This window comes from Petromyzon marinus, chromosome 54 (genome assembly GCF_048934315.1).
Source record: "Petromyzon marinus isolate PM22_M1 ecotype Great Lakes invasive population chromosome 54, UKy_Petmar_22M1.pri1.0, whole genome shotgun sequence".
Lineage (NCBI taxonomy): Eukaryota > Metazoa > Chordata > Hyperoartia > Petromyzontiformes > Petromyzontidae > Petromyzon > Petromyzon marinus.
The window spans coordinates 5,137,044-5,157,560 of record NC_133720.1 but is presented as its reverse complement, the minus strand read 5'-3'; the positions used below and the strand labels follow the sequence as shown (position 1 = coordinate 5,157,560).

Genomic DNA, 20,517 nt, shown 5'->3' with positions numbered 1-20,517 from the left:
TAGATCTCATAAATATAAATGTGTCGTTAAAGCCGCCACCACCCGACAAAAGGTCCCCATGCTCCTAGGGGCATTGCGCCATGGCAGGGGCCACGTTTAACAACCACTGACGACTGCACACGAAGTGGAACCGATGTTACGTGTGTGCGGAGATGGCGATGATGGGCTAGCCTACGTGAGCAGTTGAACGCAGAGCAATGGAAAGCATGCGCATTGCTATATGACAGTGGAGTGAAATTACATTTAGAGGAAGGGGAGACGTATTGCGCGTTCATAATAAACGTTTTTTTTGGGTTAGATCGCGTTATTTATAAATGTGTCGTAACCCTCCACCACCCGGCACGGCCAATCAGCAAAAAAGAGTGTCACGTTGACAAAAGACAAAATAGTTCACTACTTTAGCCCCACGCCGGTGTGTCGAAGAGTGAATCCGCAACATTTACAGTTTTTGAGTACGACGTTTCGCTGGTAATTACATCCCCAGCATCATCATCGGGCAATTCGCCAGAATGGTGAAGCCCTCTCCACTTGCTCCCGGTCTTAAATAGAGCAGCAGCAGCAGGAGGGTGACGTCATCATTTAACTCGTATAGCGCGTTGTCGTTTTTGCTATCGTCAGCTACTGCAGTGTATGTGAGACGGCAGTACACATGAAAAGGGAGACTTGGCCTGGTGAACTTGAACTGCTTTATTCCGTTGTCACCGCTCGTACCCCACAGCAACACTCATCATCGAACCGACCCCGCTCCCCATGTCCCCCAGTCCCTCATAAACCCCTCCCTTCACCAGTCACCGTCCTTGAGTGCCCCGCTCTTTCCCCATCCGCTCTCCGCACCGATCCGAGCAGAGTGGCCAACCGCTCATCCATCGGTCGGATTGGGTGTCGTGCACGTCATGGGGCCGTCCATAAATGACGTCACGCGATTTTGGACAATTTTTGACCGCCCCCCTCCCTCGTCACACGGCGTCACGAAAAGTCAGACCCCCCCCCCTCAAATATGACGTCACAAAGCTCTGCTCCCCCCCCCCCAAAAAAAAACATGCTTCAAATCGCTTTAAACTATTGTCATTGTAGTGCGTATTTAATGTGGCGCTGCACTCTGATGGTGTAGGAGAAAACATTTATTAAAACGTCTATTCGATTAAGTAGAACGTGTTGTCTATATTTCTTTAAAGTTGCGCGTTTCGATGTGACGTCACATTTCTCACCCCCCCCCCCCATCGTCACACATCGTCACAAATGTCTGACCCCTCCCCCACACCACCCCTAGGCGCGTGACGTCATTTATGGACGGCCCCCAATGCTGACACCGCGATCACCGCGTGCGTGTGATGTGAGTGACCCCCTGACCTCCGACCTTTCCCTGGTGGTGCGTCGCCCCTGCGTGCGTGATTGATGCGTGTGGCGCGCGTGATGTCGAGCGTTGCGTATTGTTTGTGTGGCGCGTTGATGGATGTGCGAGATTTCCTCGACACACATGCGGACTGCAATCGTACAACAATGCGCGCATACGGACAGCAGTGTCTGTACATCGCGGCAGGGTATTCGACGGGCACAGAGAGACCACTTTAATTTAAAGGAGTAACATCAGCGGTCGTAATTAGAACATTTTGTCGACTACAATGGCGAAAACATGACGACGTTTTAAATGAAAATCGTGAACACGGTTCTCCACTGCGCATAACCATGCCGCTCTCGGCGCGTCAGAAGTGGCACTTTTTAAGCAAAATGAAAATGCTATTATTGGCGATTAAAATAATATAATTACGTCGGGACTAGCGATAGTCGTCATTATTATTATTAATGTTGTACGAAATTTTGATTTAAAGCTTTCGTGACTGCAGTAATTCATATTCTTAGCTCTTTCGGTAAAGTCATGTTGAAGGGAAACAATAAAAGAATAATATATTTTATTATTTTAATAATATAAATTTTAATAATATATTTTATTATTTTAAAGAGCTAATAAAAATGTTGTACGAGTTGCTCTCGCGCTCGGCGGGGGCAGCACAGCGGCCGCTCCGGCGCCATGACGGGCGGCGACGGAAGTGCGCCCCTCTCATTGGTCGTCGGCTGGTCCAGTAACAGCCGCTGTGATTGCACGAGACGTTTGTCGTCACAGAGGGTGGGCGCGACCATTCGTGATTTCTAAAAGTCGGGGGGGGGGGGGGGGTGGTAAGATGTACGATTATAAATTAGTATAATGTGCGATTAAATAGTAAATATACGATTATTAAAATGTCAGATTATTAATCAGCAAAATGAACGATCATGAATGAGTAAAATGTACGATTATGAATTAGTAAAATATACGATTGATTCGTAAAAATGTACGATTATTAAAATGTACGATTATTAATAAGCAAAATCAATTATGATTAATGATTAAAATGTATGATAATTAATAAGTAAAATTGTTCGATTAATTTTTTTAAATGTACGATTATTAATCAGTAACATTTACTTAAAAAAAACGACGGACGGGACCTGGACCGATGCTTTTAATTAAATCTTGAATCGTCATGCGAGGCGAGACTGTGTAGAAAATTACAGCTCGTTCAGCTTCGTACATCGGGAAATATTAAAGCGTCAAAGATTTGAAAGACTATAAACAGATAACACGGAAAGTTCCATAAAAGTGTGCAATGATAATGAATCGCACGACACAGTCACATAGTCACTTCAAGATGTTTTATACTTTTATTATTTTATTGTTTCTCTTCTACGTGACTTTAACGAAAGAACCAAGAATATGTTTCCTTGTTCGTGTTTTTTGTTTGTTGCGGTTGCACCCGATTCAAGAGCCGAATGGCTCACAGGGCTATACCAAATAAATGAAATTGAAACGACAGAATGATAGGCCGCCTCAAGACGCTGATCGGCTTATACCAACATTAACATAATTTATTAATCATTCTGCCGCGGATTAGGCCGCCCCTTAACGCTGATTGGCTTCCTTCAACAATTAACATAATTTATTCTTAATTCTGTCGCGGGTTCGGCCGCCTCTTGACGCTGATTGGCTTCCTTCAACAATTAACATAATTTATCATTCATTCCGTCGCGGGTGAGGCCGACTCCTTCAACAACATAATTTATCATTAATTCTGTCGCGGGTGAGGCCGTCTCAAGACGCTGATCGGTTTCCACCAGCATTAACATAATTTATTAATCAATTTGTCGCGGGTTAGACCGCCTCTTGACGCTAATTGGCTTCCTTCAACAATTAACATAATTTATCATTAATTTTGTCGCGGGTTCGGTCGCCTCTTGACGTTGATTGGCTTCCTTCAACATTAACATAATTTATCATTAATTCTGTCGCGGGTTAGACCGCCTCTTGACGCTAATTGGCTTCCTTCAACAATTAACATAATTTATCATTAATTTTGTCGCGGGTGAGGCCGCCGCTAGACGCTGATTGGCTTCCTTCAACATTAACATAATTTATCATTAATTCTGTCGCGGGTGAGGCCGCCTCTTGACGCTGATTGGCTTCCTTCAACAATTAACATAATTTATTATTCATACCGTTACGGATTCATTTCATCCCTGTTACAGATACCGGGACATACTCTTTGGTTTTTTTCGGTAAAGTCACCTAGGTAAAATAAGATAAATGAAAACAACTAAATTAAATCACGACGTTTCGGAGGCAACACAAGCTTCCGGTCTTCAGGTGGAAACCGTCACAGCAAAATTGCTGTATCAATTCTAGATTAATGATAAATCATGTTAATTGTTGAAGGAAGCCAATCAGCGTCAAGAGGCGGCCTAAACCGCGACAGAATGAATGATAAGTGAAGAGAGCTCTAAGACACCCGAGATTATATACAGGTTAAGGGGGGGGAGGAGCCAGGAAGGGCCGTGGGTGGGGGGGCTAAGTTAAGCCGCCTTTTGTTATGCTGCAGGGGAAGCGATGCCAAGCGGTACTCGACAACGGGCGCAGCCAACTGGAAGAAATGGCTGCGTAGTCAGCAGAGGGCAGTGCAAGCACGCGCAGCGATGCTCTGACAATGCACAACGATGTTCTGACAACAACGTCCATAAATGACGTCACGCGATTTTAGACGATTTTTTACCCCTCCCCCCCTTCGTCACACGACGTCACAAAAAGTCAGACCCCCCCCACACTCAAATATGACGTTACAAAGCTCTGCCCCCCCCCCCAAAAAAATATAAAACATGCTTCAAATCGCTTTAAACTATTGTCATTGTACCATATTCTTGGTTATTTCGGTAAAGTCACGTAGAATAGAAATAAAATAATAAAGTCACGAAAGCTTTAAATTGAAAATTATTGTCATTGTAGTGCGTATTTAATGTGGCGCTGCACTCTGATGTTGTAGGAGAAAACATTTATTAAAAAAAAGTCTATTTAATTAAGTAGAACGTGTTGTCTATATTTATTTAAAGTTGCGCATTTTGATGTGACGTCACATTTCTCAAACCCTCCCCCCCCCCCGTCGTCACACATCGTTACAAATGTTTGACCCCCCCTCCCCCCCTAGGTGCGTGACGTCATTTATGGACGGCCCCTTACACGCATTGACCAGCGCGGTTCCAGTATGGGGCATATAAGACCCAATTACCGTCACGGCCGTAGGGAGGTTCTCATCCAGCAGTCGACTGACACAAGCGTTAAGGGGACATGCAGAACACGTATGAATGACATGAATGGGAGTAGGGGATAATGCATGGGTGTATATTTACTCGATCGAACCCTAAACCTCGATTGTAGATAATATTGAAAACTGAGAATAGATTTTGATTTAAAGCTTTCGTGACTGCAGTGATTCATATTCTTGGTTCTTTCGGTAAAGTCACGTTGAAGGGAAACAATAAAATAATAAAGTATATATAAACGTCGTGAGATAATAGGTTTTACCGGGAATAAAACATGCGTTCAGGAATCATGTGCTGCATTAACCACGCATACTTATGGTGAACATGCAAACAAACATGCTCTGATAAGATACGCATTGTCTTGAAAGTGATTGGCCTACACGAGAGACAATGTTCATTACGGCCTAGTCTCACCAGTGACAACCCAGAGAACGCCAGAGGGCGAACAGTACAAAGGCAATGCCTCTATATCAGCGCATTCATAGCTCGGGGTGAGCAGCTCTATCATGACTATTTTCTGCCAGTATCAAAGAATAAAAAAAATAATCATACGTTTTACCCTTTCTGGCAATAAAACAGGTGCTTAGATGGTCAACCCCCAAACAGCTACCTTTTGCAAGGAATGAAGTCTACATTCTCACCACACACACTTGTGTGGTGAACATGCAGTAAAAAGCTTTGACTTTGGACTGTTCGTCTTTGGGCATTCTCTGGTCTGACACTGGTGAGACTAGGCCCTAATGAAGATTGTCTCTCGCGTATGCCAATTAGTTTCAAAGACAATGCAATATATCACGTGTTTTTGTTTGCATGTTCACCGCAAGTATGCAGGGGCGGAGCCAAGGGGGGTGACAGGTTAGACGATTGTCACTCCCGAAAAAAATTAAAAATCGAAAATCTGAAACATTCTGCGTGTAAGTGTACGACACTCGGTCTGGCGGACTCCGTGCAACTGCATTGTCAGAGTGCGTCGCCAAACCGATGGCGTCTGAGTTCAACAGCCTGACTCTCTAATCATTCTTGAAGTTAACATTTGTTGAATGTCACCCCGGGCTGAAAATCCTGGCTCCGCCCCTGCTTCAAGTACGGCTTCTGGTTGATGTTTGAACATCTTAACACCTGTTTTACTCCCAGAAAGGGTTAAAACCTATTCTAATTTCCATTGTTTATATGCATAATATTGGTAACGAAAGCCCACACTTACGTGTTAAACTGAATGGGTGTCGTTATGGCCGCTCTTGATGCGCTATAAACACTCGCGTTAAAGCGCAAACTCTTTCCCCCATAAACAATGCAACGATAGCATTTGGCGAGATACGATGTTACCACACACACACACGTGCAGTGTGATGGGAGGAGTATTGTATCAGCTATAATTCAGGCAAGTCTGATACACTGCTTGTGCTGAAGCAATGTTGCTGATATGTAATCACAGAAGGCCGTCGGACCAATAGGTTGTGTAAATAATACTTTTTTATATATAGGGTGACGTTTATGTGCAGGAAACGAATTGTCTGATTATTCTTCTTTGGTTCTTTCGGTAAAGTCACGCAGAAGGAGAATAAAACAATAAATTGATAAAATAAAATAACACAATAATATTCTCACGACGTTTCGGCCACAACACAAGCGGCCTTCATCAGGTGAAGAGACGAGATTGTCTGGTAGGACAGCGCTGGAGTGAAACGTCGTGAGAATATTATTGTGTTATTTTATTTTATCAATTTATTGTTTTATTCTCATTCTGCGTGACTTTACCGAAAGAACCAAAGAAGATGAATCATTGCAGTCACGAAAGCTTTAAATCGAAATGTCTGATTACTATTATCATTTTGGCATGGGTGGCGAATCACTTGGTGGTGCAATCTGCCAGTCATCTCAGTCAACCCATGGCAGTCTGGGTCTGTCCCGTGGCGTCCGGCCAGCGAGCCTTCGACACTACACGTGGTCTCAACGTGCACCTTAGCATGGCACAATAGCCGTGATGACGGTCAACGCCACTTAGCGGTTGAAACGGGCGCTGTAAATGGCGGGGCGTGGCTATCTGTCGGGAGACCCGAGGGAGCGTAGCTAACAAGGGTGGAGAGGCGGAGTTATCAGGAGAAGGGCGTGGTCATGAGAAGGGGCGGTACTACTGCATGGGGAGAGGGGGCGGGGCAATATATAAGCCTGTGCTTGGCATCCAGCAAGGCTCTTGCAGACAATGTCGGTGTGCGTCAACTACGTAGCAGCAGCAGCAGCGGCAGTGGCAGCAGCGGGTGGAGGAAACTTGTCGATGTCTGCGTGAAAGGCGGGGCGGCGGCGGCGGCGGTGGGCGCGCGAGACAGCCACCACACAGGCAGACGAGAGAGAGAGACAGACAGACAGACATAGCGAGCGAGACAAAAACGCGCGTCAACCATGTCGGACCCATACAACAGCCGCGAAATCGTCAACGACTTCATCCGATACAAGCTGACGCAGCGCGGCTACGGCCAGAGCGGCCCATCGCCGCCACCACCGTCGTCTTCTCCTCCTCCTCCTCCGTCGTCGTCATCGTCGCAGTCCACGGCGCAGCTGCTCCGCGTCCTGCGAGCCGCGGGCGACGAGTTCGAGAGCCGCTACCGCGCCTCGTTCTCCGACCTGTCGCAGCAGCTGCACGTGTCGCAGGGCTGCGCCGAGCAGCGCTTCGCCGAGGTGACCGCCGAGCTGTTCCGCGACGGGGTTAACTGGGGCCGCGTGGTCGCCTTCCTCGCCTTCGGCGCCGCGCTCTGCGCCGAGTGCGCCGGTAAGGAGATGGGCTTCCTGGTGGACGGCATCGCGCAGTGGATGGCCAACTACTTGGACGAGGAGCTGCGCGATTGGATCCAGCAGAACGGCGGCTGGGTGAGCGAGAGACGTGGTGGTGGTGGTGATGGTGGGTGGCGGTGCCTGCTAGATTGGTGCTGGAGAGATGATGATAATGTTGTTTGTGGTGGTGGTGATGATGCTGCTGCTACAATGATGTAGTTGGTGGTGGTGGGTGGGTGGTGATGCCTGCTAGATTGGTGCTGGAGTGATGATGATGTTGTTAGTAGTGGTGGTGATGCTGCTGCTGCTACAATGATGTAGTTGGTGGTTGTATTACGTAGTGGTGGTGATGCCTGCTAGATTGGTACTGGAGAGATGATGATGTTAGTAGTGGTGGTGGTGATGATGCTGCTGCTACAATGATGTGGTTGTATTACGTGGTGGTGGTGGTGATGCCTGCTAGATTGGTGCTGGAGAGATGATGATGTTGTTTGTAGTGGTGGTGATGATGCTGCTGCTGCTGTTACAATGATGTAGTTGGTGGTTGTATTACGTGGTGGTGGTGATGTCTGCTAGATTGGTGCTGGAGAGATGATGATGGTAGTAGTGGTGGTGATGCTGCTACAATGATGTAGTTGGTGGTTGTATTACGTGGTGGTGGTGATGCAGATGCCTAGATTGGTGCTGGAGAGATGATGATGATGGTAGTAGTGGTGGTGATGCTGCTACAATGATGTAGTTGGTGGTTGTATTACGTGGTGGTGGTGGTGATGCAGATGCCTAGATTGGTGCTGGAGAGATGATGATGATAGTAGTGGTGGTGATGCTGCTGCTATATTATGTGGTGGTGGTGGCGGTGATTGTAGGGCGTGTTGGTGATGATGCTGATGCCTAGATCGGTGCTGGAGAGCTGCCGCTGCTGATGATGATTGTAGTAGCGGTTGGTTGGTGGTGATAATGTTGCTGCTGCTCCAGTGATGTGGTGGTGATTGTATGACTTGGTGGTGATTGATGGATTTTCGGATGCTGCCACTGTGATACCGTTTGGTGACCGGTGCGCATGGCGATCCACGTTGCCACGTTAAGTCTGCACTCTGCAGGATAAAAACAGCTTGGGCCCTTTAAATGTTGTCGCACGAGTGAATTTAGGACGGGCTAAACGCTTGACGAATTGCCATTCCGTTTACAAACAAAAATTCTCATCAAGCTGTGGCCGATAAACACAAGTACAGTACTTCCGAAACGGGGGGGTGGGGGGGGGGACGATTTTAGTAGCTCAAATGACACTCATTGCAGATTTGAACTCCAGTAAGTTGAGTTATTTATCCTACTTGGTGACGCAAACAAATCCCGGTGTTATTTCAATTTGATGACGGATGTCAGATGTTTATTTAAAAAAAAACTTTTTTCACACATTTGAGTGGACGGTATATCCCTGTTTGCCTTTAATAGGGTTGGAGGCCCGTATAATTAGTGGGTTTTTTGCATGCGTGAGTGCTCCTGCCAATACGATTTGGCCATGCGGTAGAATTGTATTGGGTGAGTAAAGGTTGACTCTGCTGATGAGATGCAGAAGTTTGAAACTTGTGTCCAGTGTGTTTTTTCCTGCCTAACAAATGCTGCTGATGCTGCTTTTCTACCGCTTTGGAGTGGAAAGCCATCCGGCTGATGGACACAATATGTTCACTATCTAGTGAATGTAAATGAAACAAACTTACGTTGTTTTTTTGCTTAAACAAAAGCTGCTGCTGCTGATGCTGCTGCTTTATACTAACCGGGGTGGAAAGCAAATCGGCCGTCGATGGACTCAACACAAGTTCACCCCCTTTTGTGAAAGTGGAGACAACGGGGGGGTGGTGGTGGTGGGAGTCTCAACGCCGTTTGCTCACCAGGGGGTGAACGACGGAGCCGGGTTCTCGCGTGGTGGAATTCAATTGTGAGGTTGTGGGGGTTACTGCCGCACGCGCTACTTTGTCAACATCAGCGAGAGAGAGAGAGGGGCAAGTCGCGTCTGGATTATCATGAAGGTGATCCGGGACGTGCACACCACAGAGACAAAGATCCCCCGCATAGCCTTAACGGACTGTAGGGGCAAGTGCTGTTAGCGAGTAGCACCTGTGAAGGCTGGCACGGCACACGAGGGCGTGGGTGGCCCAGCACCACGCCTTGACACCTTTATCTCCCCGGCGGCGATGTTTACTACACACCGCACCAGGTACTCATTTGAGGCCGAGTCGACCTACGGGAGGCCCGGGACCGGTTCAGGTAATCGTCACCGGTGTTGGCCGTGAGCGGGAATCGAACCCGGGACGCAAGGTTTCGTGGCGCAGCGTAGCGCTAACCACTACGCCACCGCTCCCCTCATGCATACCACACACACACTCACACGTGACTGCACTGTCCCGCGGTTATTGTTATCACCGTGCACATTTAAATCATCCGGATTGAAAGCTCGGTTCTTTCGAACTGGCTGTGTTTTAAAGTTCCCTCCGCCCGCACCTCTGTTGAGCGCGGTTGGCCACGTACGGTGCGAAAGAAGTTCGACATGCAGTGGAATCCATACAGCACTACTGTGCTCTTGTATCGCCACCATCACTTGTTGGTTTGGGGGGGGGTGTGTGAAAGAACCTCACGTGACTGCTGCTGGCACTCGGACAACAAAACTCCCAACGATTGCCTCCGGCGTGCCACAACACATGTCACGTGCAGTGGTGGGATGAAGTGTGGGCACTCGCAACCTCTTCTTGCATTGCGCCTGGCAAGCAGTGGAAGAGTAGACCAAGGTACCTCGTACCTTGGTCTCTCCTTGAGTTCCCTGTTGTGGGAGGTCATTCGTGTGTATACAGACTACCTCGCCTGGTATGCAGGAAGTCGTGGGTTCGATCCGACACTGACGATGGCTGCTGCTGTATATTTGGAGTTTGCGTGTCTCTCTCTCATCATCATCATCACGGTGGCTAGGAGATGTTAACTACCTCGCCTGGTATACAGGAAGTCGTGGGTTCGATCCCGACCCTGACGATGCCTGCTGATGTATGTTTGGAGTTTGCGTGTCTCTCTCTCATCATCATCATCACGGTGGCTAGGAGATGTTAACTACCTCGCCTGGTATGCAGGAAGTCGTGGGTTCGATCCCGACCCTGACGATGCCTGCTGATGTATATTTGGAGTTTACGTGTCTCCCTCTCTCTCTCTCCCCATGGTCGCGTGGATTTTTGTCCGGTTTCCCCCCCCCCCTCCACGTTTAGAATCAACATCCACGCGTTTAAGAGTAGTCGGCTGCTTCGTGTCGATAAGCCACTCCGTTGAGCTATCATCCTGTGTCATAGCGAGGTCGCGTCTGAAAAAAAAAGCTACGCAGAAGCTCGGTGCGCCTTGAACCTGGTGAAATAAAACAAAGTTCAGTTCAGCAGTTCGGATTTAAGGAACTTGCACCTATTGCCGCTACGGGAGATCGAACCGACGACGGGTTCTGGATTGGAAGTGCAGTGCGCAAAACCGTGCCCCCTCAAGCACTCGTGGGCTGTAGGGCTGAACGATTTGGGGGGCAATTTCTAATTGCGATTGTTCTGACAGATGATTGCGATTTGATTTGCGATTCAATTTTTTAAAGTCAAGCTTCAGTTAAGTTTTCGCTGTGTAATAGATTACAAACACGTGATGGCGCATTACCACGTGATACCATCAAAATATGAACTGCCCTATATATTCTAACGCAAGGATGAGAACTTAAAATACATTAATTGCTTCCAAAATGTATTTATAAAAAATGTTTTAATTGAAATAGAACAATCAAACGTAGAATAATTGTTAAGTTAAATAAATAAAGTTGGAATAATAACAAATAAAACAATTCCCAATAAGAAAGTAATAGGACTTTTTTTCAAATTGCAAAAACAAAATTCGCAGCCTTTGCGATTTGTTAATCGCATTGTTTAAAATTGCGATTTCGATTTGAAATCGATTAATCGTTCAGTGCCCTCGCCTTGGAATTCACGAGGGATAGAATTGTCCAGAACTTTGTGTGGGGGGTTATGTGGGTTTCCCTTCACCCATACGCCGGAGTTGAACGTTGCGTCAGTGTGAGTGAGCTCGGGCTACATTTCACGTCACTGATGTGGTGGACACAGAGTACCGTTCAAGGGGTTGAGCCACAAGAAACCGCTGTGATGCAACGATGACGACGACGGCTATGTGTGATCGTGTGAATGTGTGTGTGGGGGGGGGAGATTGGGTAACTGTGTGTGTGTTGAACTTCTTTCACACCGTACTTAATCGGGGTTCCGTGGGGAGGGGGGCGGGGGCGAGGAAACAATAATGAGACTCAACATTAAGGCGACGATTTTTGACACTGCAATGGTTTGCAAAACTCAGGGCTAAGGCAAGATGCTCTTGTGCGCGTTGGCGTTCTGTAAATAACAAAGCGCCGAATTCACATTTCGCCATCTATTTTCCACTTGGCGTCCTCGCCTTGGAATTCACGAGGAATAGAATTGTCCAGAACTTTGTGTGAAGTCAGCAGTGCCCACCACCACCACCACCCCCCCCGTGCGGCGGTATTGTGTGGCTGTGCTGTGGGGGATTACAGGAAATCGAGGGGTCATTTCCACAGGCCGCTCTTACGCAATCTTAGAAGGTTCTGCTTGCAGCGTAGAATGTTTTTTTTTTGGTTCCCGCGGCTTGGCGCGCTGTGTGTACAGCTCTCCTGCTGTGTGCGTACATTTAACTTCTTTCACGCCTCGTGTAGCCGCCCGTGCTAATCGGAGGTTGTGCGAGAGAGTCGCTCCTCGGGTTGTGGCACGTTTCGTCGGGTGTGTCGCCTGCCGCTGGGAGCTTGTTGGCAATCGACTGCGTGGGGAGTCGCGGTTTATTTTATAATTTTTTTTTATCAACGGGTGCCTCGATCTGGCATCGCGTAATAAAAAAAAGTCACGGTTTTTTTTTAAATTCCCAATTGGCAAGCCAAGCCGGCTTTCATTCACAACGACGCGACTGCCGCAGCGTCTCTCCGTGTGCTCTGCGGTTCGAGGGCACGGCCAAGGGTGGCCCAAACGAAGTTGTGTGAACGCTGCTGTCGACTCGGGCGACGATGATTGACGGCGTAGGATGACATGCACATCATTTTTTTTATATATATAGAGAGCATCACTTCCCCTCCCCCCCCGCTGGACTTGTGATGGCGCTGTACGTATGCCTTGAACTTCTTTCGCACCGTGCGTAGCCAACCGTGCAAATCGGAGGTGCGGATGAAGGACAACAAACTAAACACATTTTTTTTTTCATTTTAATAAGCGTATTGGATCCCAGAGGCAGCAGGCTTGACTCTGTTGGTGAGTCCCAATGAGAAAAAAAAATCCCATTTTCGAATTGTGAGAATCTCGCCGAGGTGCGAATACACCGCAGTGTTGCAGCAGCCACCGCCATGGCTCGTGACAATTCACTCGCCCCCCGCTCCCCCCCCCCGGGTGCTTCTTCGGCAAACGGCACTATATCCGACCGTCTCGCTTGGCGTGCTTGGAGCTTCGTCCACCAAGCGAAACGTCTGGACACCGTGCAGAACACCGCACGGCACGGCACAACCCGAAACCGCTCTTGAGACCCCCTGTTACCGGATGGCTTCACTCCTGGCACTGGACTGTCGTTTTCCGCACTGGTCGACGTCTTCACTTGGGAATTTACTTTGTAGAACTCTGGGTGAAACGGGGGGGGACGGTCGTCACAGTCAATTCCTACTTTCTGGAGAATTAACTTTTTTGGACCAAATCGAGCCACACCCGGGTCTTGAGTCAAACCCATCGGGTTGCCGCCCACCCCCTGCCCGCCCACCTGCCGACGCCATCATCACCGCCATCGTCTGCACTTTTCTGAATGTCACTTTCTCCTCCGCGCCCGGCTTCACTCGTCATTACCACGCCATCGTATCACCGTTGTCTTTGTCTGTATTCCCCCCAACCCCCCCCCCCAAAAAAAAATAGAAACCCCCTTTGCTCTCCCTCCATCGGTGGTGAGCGTGTTTGTTTTGCCTTGAAGCCCGTGCCGTTTGACGATGCTGTTGCCTCCATCCAGCTGCCCGTGAGCTCCACGCTGTGTGCTGTAACAGGAAACTCTTGACGCGTCTGCGGCACGGAACTGAAGCCGCGTGGGCTCTGCAGGTTTTTTTTTTGTGTCCCCTTGTGTTTATCCCATGGGTCGGTTTGCAGTTTATAGTAAAACAAGGACACCCCCCCCCTCCTCCTCCTCCTCCTCCCTCCCTTTAGCTCCTCCGTGTGACGCACGTGGACATCTGCTCGTGGGCTCCGAGCGCAGGCTCCTGCAGTTGCGCACGGCCCTTTTGAACGGAGTCCAGCGGGGAGGGGCTTGGCGTCGTTGTGTCACGCCAGCGCGTGAACGCAACCAGCGACGCGCGCTGATTCTCGCGCGCGTCGCTGACATTCTGTTGTACGCTCGTGCAAAAAAGTGTGACGTACGCACTGCACCGTACCAGGTAGATCGGTGTATGCTGGGTAGATGAATGAATGCACACTGCATTCTGGGTAGATTTGTGTGTGCACGTGCACAGCATACTGCGTAGGCAGTCAAATGCATGCACCTGGATTGTGTATCCAGCATTGGTCAGCCTCTGCTACGCGGCGCATACTGAATACATAAGGTCTGTCTTGCCTCTGGGTTAGGGGATATCTGCCAAACCTTCAGTTGATTGTCAGCTCCGGGCGATAATACGGTGTGGGAACTTTGTCACATGACTGCAGCGTCTGTTTGGCTACGCAGGTACAGTGCACACGTTCAGTGACGTGTTGGGGACTACTGGGCACCCTTGAAATGGCTTGCCATGTCACTGCGCTGTAGAAGTCGTCATTATTCTGTTGTCATCATGGTTGTAATTCCGTTGACTGCGTCTGCTGTGGCAGGGCCCTTATGCGAATCTGGAGAGTATCACCACGGAATTTGCAATGAGAAGTAGGAGGTGAAATGACAGCACCTGGAAGTAGGCGCCACGGTGGCTAGGAGATGTTAACTATCTTGACTGGTGTATACAGGAGGTCGTGGGTTCGATCCCGACCCTGACACCTGCTGTATATTTGGAGTTTGCAAGTTCTCTCTGCGGTCGCGTGGATTTTTCTCCGGGTCCACCGGTTTTTCCCTCCACAAATAGAAACATGCATTTTTTTTATTCTTAGCTCTTTCGGTAAAGTCACGTTGAAGGGAAACAATAAAATGTTCTCACGACGTTTCGATCATAACACAAACGGTCGTCATCAGGTGTGTCGGTTAGCATTAATTAATTTATTTTTAAACGGTGTATTTATTTATAAAAACGTCAGCGCCATGCACAGCGATTTGGCAGTTTATTTAGAAGAACTAGTCCATCTATGTTTTGAAAAAGAGGAGGGGGGAGACGAAAAATTTATGTATGCTGTCTGAAAGCCACTGTAACCGTAAACAATCAATTAAGACCTGAAATGGTTAATCACATCTTTCCAATGATTGCTAAGCCAGAATCCATCTTCTCGGTTGAAATTGTCTCTGTGCTTGTATATGTGGATAGCCTCATGAACGAATCTCTCATGGTAGCCAGATGGCTTACAAATAACCTCTGGCTTGGAAAAGTCAATGTCATGTGAGCCTACTGAATTATAACAATGATCTGCCACGGCCGAGGTGTTGGTCCTATCGTGTTTAAGGTCTGCTTTGTGTTCACAAATGCGGTCCTAGACATGGCGTTTGGTTTCTTCAATGTAACTACTACCACAGAGGCAACTTAGTTTGTAGACACCAGGGTACTGTATGTCTGGAATCACATCTTTTACAGACGGAACCAGATCACTGATTTTATGTAATGTGTTGAAACGGACCTGGATCTTGTGTTTATTCAAGATTTTGGAGATCTTTTTTGGGCTCCCCCCTATCTCCGGTTATAGCTAACATTTTCATGGAGAAATTTGAGACTGACGCCATCCAGACTGCCACTCTGCGCCCAACCTTATAGAAGAGGTACGTGGATGACACTTTTGTCATCTGGCTACATGGCCGGCCTGCTCTAGACCAATTCTTCGACCACATCAATTCCATACACCCAGCCATCAGATTTACCATGGAAGTCGAAAAAGATGGCAAGCTACCTTTTTTGGATGTCCTAATAAAAAAGAGACATGATGGTTCAATGAGCCACTCTGTCTACAGGAAAGCTACCCATACGGATGCTTATCTGAAACCGGATTCCCACCACCATCCATCACAGAAGAATTCTCTCATCAAGACTCTGTACCACAGAGCCCAATGCATATCCGACCAGGAACACATAGGCAGTGAACTCAAGCACGTACACCAAGCTCTTAAGGCTAATGGTTACTCCGACTATACAATCCGCAAAGCTATCACTCAAACCATGAAGAAGGACCCTCTTGAGGAGCCTTTCAAAACCATTACTTTACCTTACATTGCGGGGATCACAAAAAAAATCTCCAAAATCTTGAATAAACACAAGATCCAGGTCCGTTTCAACACATTACATAAAATCCGTGATCTGGTTCCGTCTGTAAAAGATGTGATTCCGGACATACAGTACCCTGGTGTCTACAAACTAAGTTGCCTCTGTGGTAGTAGTTACATTGGAGAAACCAAACGCCATGTCTCGGACCGCATTCGTGAACACAAAGCAGACCTTAAACACGGTAGGACCAACACCTCGGCCGTGGAAGATCATTGTTATAATTCAGTAGGCTCACATGACATTGACTTTTCCAAGACAGAGGTTCTTTGTAAGCCATCTGGCTACCATGAGAGATTCGTTCATGAGGCTATCCACATATACAAGCACAGAGACAATTTCAACCGAGAAGATGGATTCTGGCTTAGCAATCATTGGAAAGATTTGATTAACCATTTCAGGTCTTAATTGATTGTTTACGCTTATAGTGGCTTTCAGACAGCATACATTAATTTTTCGTCTCCCCCCTCCTCTTTTCAAAACATAGATGGACTAGTCCTTCTAAATAAATTGCCAAATCGCTGCGCTTGGCACTGACGTTTTTTATAAAAAAAAAAAAAACCGTAAAAAAATAAATAAATAAATGCAAACCGACACCCCTGATGACGACCGTTTGTGTTATGGTCGAAACGTCGTGAATTTTTATTGTTTTATATATTTTTTTATTTTATTGTTTCCCTTCAACGTGACTTTTCCGAAAGAGCTAAGAATATGAATTACTGCAGTCACGAAAGCTTTAAATATTTTTTTTATTTTTTTAGTAATTAAAATTTGCACGTAGTAAGCCACTTCGTTGAGCTATCATTTATGGCCAGGTCGCTTCTCATAGTTAGTATTTTACTGGTAACATAAAAAAAGCATAGTTTGTATAGTATGTTAGTATAAATGGAAAGAAAAACGCTTTGAAAGTGGTCCAGGGTATGTTTGGCTTCAGCAAATGCCGGTGGTAAAATTGGTTGGGAAGGTCCGTCAGCTGATGACCTACAACAACGTTTGGTTTTGCGGGGCGGATTGGTTCGGAGGTCAGAACGTCGACCTAGCACCGCTGATATGGAGCCCACACCTGGGATCGAACCCATGTGCCCAGAAGCGATGGATACGTTCAGTGAGTGGGTGGGTTGTTGGTCCACCAATGACCGCACGCCAAACCAGAAAAAGGCCCCATCGTTGAAAAAAAACCCCTGTAGATTTTGCAATGCATTTGGCTTAATTCCAACTCTGAGAGTTAATATATCGTTTTGACCGTCACACAGCAACCATACCCTCTATCGACGTGGCTCCAATATAGAGTGGTGCTTGCAATGAGTTACGTATTTTGTATTGGAGAACACCACTGTTTTCGTGGGGTAACAGGTCCCTGCAGGGTGGGCTAGTAGGAACATTGGAATTTTGCGCAAGTTTATTTTTACACCCCAACAGCACGAGATTTCACTTCGTTAAAGTATTGAAAGGGGACGGACGGACCGACGGACACATTAATCTATTGCAGGCTGGTACACTCAGTTTACAACTTACCAGTATAACCAGTGCTTGAATTGCTGAGATGCAGGGGTGTCCGAATCCGTTTCAAGATTAAATACTTTTTTTTTATTTTATAGACGCTCGCTAACAGCACTTGCCTGACAGTATGGCGAAGGCTATAGGGGGACTTTTGTCCTTTTTTGCTGCACACAGACTGTACTCTACCACTATGCCCGGGCATTCCTTTAAGGGCATGCGCCTTCAGAAGACTGCAGTGCTGCGGGTGGTGACATGGGGTGGCAGGTCGCCGCTGGCGTATCTGCCAGTCATCTCGGAGTCGATCAACCCCGTGCCACCCAGGCTCTGTCCCGTGCCCTCCTGTCAGCAGCGAGCCTTGGACACTTTACGCGACTGCCTCAAGGGGTGCACCTAGGCTGGCACAGGCCCTGTGGTGACGTCACCGCCACTTAGTGGCGAACGGGGGCGGTTGTTTTTGTTGTTGTTGGTACCACGCCTTGGGGGGGGGGGGGGGTGGCGGTAAACGCCTCTCCGCCCTGTTGTGTCGCTGGCACGAGTTGCCACGGCATCCTTTGATGCCGTCTTACGTCTGCGCCGAAGCTCATCGAGCGTGGGAAGGGAGATGGTTTTTTGGGGGGGGAGGGGGGTAGGGAGGGTGGCATGGTGCCTGTAGCCATGCTGAGGTCTCCGTGTGACCGATCCTGGCGCAAGTACACGGGGTACTTGGCGTGCATCCTCTCGCATTCCTGAACTCTCTCAATCACACGTACGCCCCTACAGGGGGCAATAAAAGCGAGCGTCGTGCTGCTCCTGTGGCACCACGTCACGTGAAGTGGCTCTCCGCCGAACCCGCCACAGGATCGTGGAATTTCAGGGCGGCGTAAACAAGAACCGAAATTCTCTGCCGCCCAGTGGAATACGTTCGGCAGGAGATGGAGCGGGGAAATAGGGCTGGCATGCAGCTGGCACTCCCATGCATCTTGCCGTCGCAGACACGCCAGGGACGATGTCTATTTAGGCAGGGAGGCCCTCATCCAGTGGATTCACAAAAAAATGTCCGCGGATATGTGTGCGGTTCCCACAGTGTTTGCGATTGACGAAGACAAAGGTCACCCGTATAGCTTTAACAGACGGCCGAGGCAAGTGGTGTTTGCGAGCGCGTGACGAAGGCCGGCACGGCACACGTGAGGGGAGTGGCTGGCCAGCACCACGCCCGCTGTCTCCCCAGTGGCGTTTGTTTATGTACCGCACACCAGCTACGTATTTTATAGGCCGAGTCGACCTAGGGGAGGCCCACAGCCGATTCATATATTCGCCACTCTTAATGGTCGTGAGCAGGCATCGAATTCGGGTCGCCGGGTTTGGAGAGCGGCGCTGTAAAATTTCAAAAAACGCTAGCACGCATTTTCAGCGGCAGGGTGCTTGCCACCGCCACCCCCCCATAGTGGTTATAGTTTTCGGGCTGATGGTACGCGGGTAATTTTTATCACCATGTGTCACGGCCACGAGTTGATTTCGTGATGATAAAATCGGGTGTGACCGAAGGTAAGCAGCAATAGCGTGGGAAATAACCACGACATCGATTGCGTGCGTGGGCGGGCGCGCGCGCGCGCACGTGCGCGCCCGTTCCTTTGTTCTCTTGGGTCCACATCGAGAGCATTGCCTCGTGCGCGCTTCGTGCACATTTACCTCGCCAGCCACTGGCAGTATGCAGACAATTGCGCCGTAAGAACTCGTGATCGCTCTTTGCGAGGGTTTGTTGGTTTGATGGGTCACCGTTTTGCGCTGTGCAGCCATTTAATTAGGAACCGCTCACGGGGGGGGGGGCGGGGGGGGTGTGCGCTCCTTTTCCGTACCTACGTACGTTGAACTTCTTTCGCACCGTACGTAGCCAACTGTGCTAATTGGAGGTGCAGGAGGGATTGCAAAACTAAACAAAACGCGCGCTCTCTTTCTCTCCTGAAGCTCCATGGTGGTGAGATGTCAATTACGTCGCCTGGTATACACGAGGTCGTGGCTTCGATCCCGACCCTGACGCCTGCTGCTGTATATTTGGAGTTTGCGTGCTTTCCCTATGGTCGCGTGGATTTTTCTCCAGGTCCTCCGTTTTTTTTCCCCCCTCCCACATTTTAGAATCGACGTCACACGTTTATAGTTATTTGACTGCAATATATTTCCACGTGATGAGAAGCCACTTCTCCACACGACCACGGGGACGGAGACACGCAAACTTCAAAGATCCATTCTTCCGGGCCGGGATCGAACCCACGAGCTCCTGCATACCGGGCGAGGGAGTTAACATCTCCTAGCCACTGTGGGTACCCCAGGTTGATTCCTTCTAATGACTCGCTGCTAATGACTTCCTGCTGCCGCATCATTTGCCAAGGACGTGGACGACGATCCATTATTCGACAGCTGCGAGCAATCGTGATTTGGTGGGGATGTAACTTGGATTGCTTGGGCAACGCATCGGGGCTTTTTGAATGAGATTGTTTTTCTCCGTCATTATTTCAGTGGGGTGTGTCCGTTATCACAAATGGTGTTCAGTTTCACATCACGGCAGCATCGCCCGTGCCCATTTGTATCTCGCATTCGCTGGAGAACCACAGGCAGAGCTGGAAGACAGCAGTAGCAGCAGTATTGAGCAGCTAGTGCTAACAGCAATCACCCAAGCTCTGAAATCCTCTATATATATTTTAAGGTGTAACCTACCACATTAATGAGTATTTTACATATGGGAGAAAACCGGAGCACTGGAGAAAACCCAGATGTGGGAGGGGACAACGCTTTATCCCATACAGAACGGACAGATGGCATGAGTCCGCACTTTGTTGCACTACTTTCTGGCAGATGCAGGGCATGGCACGTCCTTAACGCCCACGGGAAGGGCGTTCCACAACATCTGCGTGATCCACCAACCCTTGCTGCTGCCTCCACAGCGCTGGATTCCAGGCAGCCACGTGCGGCGTAGCCACCACCACCGCCGCCCGGCTATAAACAGCCCTGTATCGACGACCGTCCTGTACCCTCTCGTGATGTACAGCATGGGAGGCACGGTCTCATTCATAAATGGTGGCGACGACGATGATTCCTTTTTACCGCCCATTGGCCTCCGAGACTTTTGTTGGTGCACCAGCGTCATCTGCTTGGGCACG

At 48.5% G+C, this 20,517-nt stretch overlaps 1 protein-coding gene across 2 annotated transcripts in view; it reads left to right on the top strand.

Annotated features, from left to right (window-relative positions):
• The first annotated feature begins 6,791 nt into the window (after window positions 1-6,791).
• Window positions 6,792-20,517, top strand: part of BCL2L2 (BCL2 like 2) — a 65,507-nt gene continuing 51,781 nt past the window's right edge. For both annotated transcript variants that reach the window (XR_012929607.1, XM_032974643.2), the window contains exon 1: window positions 6,792-7,491. Coding sequence is in view for 1 of the 2 variants with exons in the window: in XM_032974643.2 (XP_032830534.1) it covers window positions 7,027-7,491 (465 nt within the window). In the remaining variant the exon portion in view is untranslated. The remainder of the gene's footprint in view (window positions 7,492-20,517) is intronic.